The sequence below is a fragment of the Thalia democratica genome, chromosome 1 (assembly GCF_965202585.1).
Source record: "Thalia democratica chromosome 1, ktThaDemo2.hap1.1, whole genome shotgun sequence".
Classification (NCBI taxonomy): Eukaryota; Metazoa; Chordata; class Thaliacea; order Salpida; family Salpidae; genus Thalia; species Thalia democratica.
The window spans coordinates 29,448,065-29,451,892 of record NC_139165.1 but is presented as its reverse complement, the minus strand read 5'-3'; the positions used below and the strand labels follow the sequence as shown (position 1 = coordinate 29,451,892).

Below are 3,828 nucleotides of genomic sequence, written 5' to 3'. Positions count from 1 at the left end.
AATTGTATAGATAATTATGTGGTATCCTTATCGGTGTTTTAATCAATACAGTTAATTTTGTTTTAAAGCATTCTTTTAACGCATGTGTCAAAATAAAAATGTTTTAATGCCTCAAAAAGTTTTTATAAAAAAGTAAGATACATTTGAATTCAAGTATCTTATAGTTTTTGTATTCGAAAATTCTTAAACGTTGTTTAAAAACTTAGACGCAAGTTAGTATGGACCTGTTGTTTGATTGTCATTTAATGCCACATATTCTAGTTTATTTAGACAACTGAAAATTTTTGACTTTGATTTAAATAGCTGATTGGTTGCAAAACATTTTAAATGTCAATTATAGTACTTCATCTAAATTTCATCATTTTTAAAAACTTTGGATTTTACTCCACATTTTACTTCTTAGTATATAAGTATTTTAAATTTACTTAAGTTTTTAAACAAACTATCGGTCTTTTTAATTTTAAATCATTTAAAATTGTTATAAACTGTTCTAATGTAAATAAAAAAAATATTTTTTGCTCAATAAATATAACACATGCTTTCTTTTACACAGTACTAGAAACTTTTGTTTATACTAACTGTGAACAATACAGAACAACTTAATGAAATATTTATGCTTGAAGTTTATTTTCTACTATTAAGGCGAAACTAATAAATGTTGCTTTTGTAAAGTATATTCTTATATACATTTACATTTAACATAAATTTTGTTTTAATAAAAAGAGTTTATTGCAGTACTACTTTAATTAAACTTACAAATTACATTGTACGAAAATAGTGCTCTGATAATAAAACAAATATTACTAGAAGTTAATTAAGCACATTGTTAAAAACAATGCTTAATCAAAGGCTATTTTAGAATAATCTATTTTAAATCATTTTTCATTCGTGTTCAAAATAAAAACACGAAACATAAAACCTTTTTAAAAAAGTTATATTTGAAATATAAAACTATCTACAGCAACAAAATATCATTTAAACTACAAACTAAAAGTACAAACTAAATTAAAATTATAAGCTTTACGAACAAAGTAAACAAACATGCTTTTAAAAAGTGCGGACTAAACTTTTAAATAAGCATTTATAACTGTGTCATTTTAATTTGATTTTAAACATAACTTAAGTTAATCAGTGAAACAATAATCAAAAATATTGTCGTTATGCTAAAATATAAATTACCTGAACCATTTTTAGTAAAGTTTTTAACAAATGGTTTATTAAAGTGAGTTATTAAATTGGTGGTAGCATTTGTTATAGTTGTTATAGAAATATTCTTATCAGGAGTTTTTCTTAAGTTAGACAACAAAATTGAATCGGTAAAATTTTTAATTGTTAAAAGCAAATCAACTTTGAACGATTCTAAAATTTTAATAAAACGAATTTCAGATTTTACAGAAGCAGTTTCAATCGAATTATTTAGCACTGCTGCTTGTAAAGTTTTACTTGAAGCTTCTTTATAATATTTACTTGTTCGGATTTTTGGAATCGTTGCTAGTCTAGTAGCTATTAACTTTGGTGGTGATTTTGTTTCTGGTATTTTTTTGTGACTTATTGGAATCGAATTGCTTGACCAAAAGTTCGTGTATTTTTCTACAATGACAAGCCTGTAGAAATTAGTCTAAGTTTTTATATTATAAAATTTAACTGATGCTTACTGATATACCTATCATTATTTGTGAAATACGTTTTTGGTAAAAACTAAAATGTTTAGGTTCAGCAGATTTTTTTCTACATTACTCTACAAGCCTATTTTAATTAATTAATGTAGTGTACAAGAACAGAAAAATATAGCTACATATTATAACTTTTTATAATTTTACTAAGTATACTTTTTTTAAATCTTTATAATAACAAAATTTAAGTAAGTTAGTACGTAAATACAAAAAAGCTCCAACTTAAACTGCACTTCTCCATAGTCAAACAGCGGCAACCACTCGAGCGAAACGGACTTCTTTACATCCGGGTTTGAATGTGTAACCGCGTCGTTTGCGCTGCTGCACTTGACTGATTCAAAATGGGCGGGAAACTGCTGCCAAGTTCCTACCGGTTCTGAACTAAACGGCCGTCTCGCTTGGATGAACATGCCTTTGAAGCCAACGCCTCTGCGGCTTGATACTGTGACTGGAAAAATTTAAGTTTGTTTGATCTGAGCTAAAAAGAAATTGTCAAAGTTAGGGGTTTTTTGATACACAGTCAAGTTTATTTTTGTAGGACTTCTTAAATATACAAAACTAATTTTTTTTTAAGTTTTACTGAAAAAATCTGATATGCTTAAAGTTTTTATCAATTTTTTGTATGTTTGTAGTTTAATGACTTAAATAAATGCTTACTTGTAACTGGAACACGAGCCACGTAAGAATGGTTACTGATTGTTATTACGTAGGGTGAAGGGGATTTTTGAAAGTTCAAAGAGCTGTGCCTCGGAACCATGTTCTTGCAAGCCTTGGTCGGAGCTTGTTTTGAATATGAGTTCGAATGTCGAATTTGTGCGAGTGTTATCAGAAAAATTGACAACCTTGTGTAGTTTGTCATCGTAAAATACTGAATAAAACTATCGCATAAGTATTTCGTTGTCGTTCAAACCAATAGGCTATATCGCTGATAGGCTATTATACTTACAACTAAAATAGGTGTTATAAAGTTTTTGAATTTTTAATTACGTACTTATATTGTGTAACTAATATAATATATTGTATAAACTTTTACGTTTCCGTTATAAAACTTTAGCTTTTATTCTATAGTATAAAATTACATACTCATACTTTCAATTTAGAAAATGTTTAAAATTTGAATTTATTGCTTTTTTAATACATTATTTATTTTTTTATAGTATCCCACTCTAACCAGATGAAACGTAAAACAAAATATATTTTGGTCTTGGTTTGGTTTTTTGAATATTACTTTTAAAAGTTTTAATGTTTGTTTTGCTAAAGTTTAAAATTTCATAAAGAAAAAAAAAAGTTTAATTTAATTACTGAAATAAAAACAAGTTAGAATTAATTTGATGAAATAAAAAAAAAACAAGTTATGGTTATATAAAAGTTTTTAGTTATATAATAAATATTTATTTTTGTATCAAAAAAGTAAAAACATAGTGAAATTTTGTCTTAACAGTCTAAATTTTCAAAAATGAGTAAAACTTAATTCTACTTAATTCTAAAAGTTGTAGAAAACTAAGTTCAATACTTTCTAGCATTAGCTACTATAAAAACCTTTAAAGTTTTTTTTTAAAGTAGAATATGAATTATTAAATGTATATCGTAAATGTAATTTTTTTTTAAAAAACAGTTAGGTTTACTTTTGACTAAAAAAGCATACTAACTTTTGACTTAGCAAGGTAAAGGTTCACTTACAAACTTTAACTACTTTTAAGTCATATATAAGTATTTAGAATGCTTTATTTAACGTTATACTTATAGTGTTTTGAAATAAAATCTAAATCTAAAAAACTGAATAAAATTAAATGAAAAGTTTTGAAGTTCACTTTTTTTGTTTCAGAAAAATCATCACTAATTGTTTTCTTTTCAAAACAAAAAATAAACTACTACAAGCTAATACTAAAAAAATTAAAATAAACATTATTAACACGTATAGATTAAAACTCTTCGACAAAATACAGTTTTTGTTTTGTAAAAGTTCTGCTAGTTAAGAAAACGTTAAAATTAGACAAAGTACTTCAACAGTATTAGCAACAACTATCGCTGACTTTTAGCAAAGTTTAAAATACTATCTGTTTCAACTATATCTTATCTTTGTATTTTAAAAGCATTTTGTGACTAGTTATTTTGCGACAGTCATGTTTCCTATAAACTGTTTTTAAACTTATAT

General features: G+C 25.3%; 1 protein-coding gene across 1 annotated transcript; it reads right to left on the bottom strand.

Annotated features, from left to right (window-relative positions):
• Positions 1-202: 202 nt before the first annotated feature.
• On the bottom strand, positions 203-2,532 carry LOC145835064 (reelin domain-containing protein 1-like). The gene is made up of 3 exons (XM_082942607.1): positions 2,331-2,532; positions 1,896-2,121; positions 203-224 (listed from the first exon to the last, which is right to left on the bottom strand). Exons 1-3 carry the CDS (start codon positions 2,530-2,532, stop codon positions 203-205), a joined length of 450 nt encoding a protein of 149 aa, XP_082798733.1.
• Between the last annotated feature and the right edge of the window lie 1,296 nt (positions 2,533-3,828).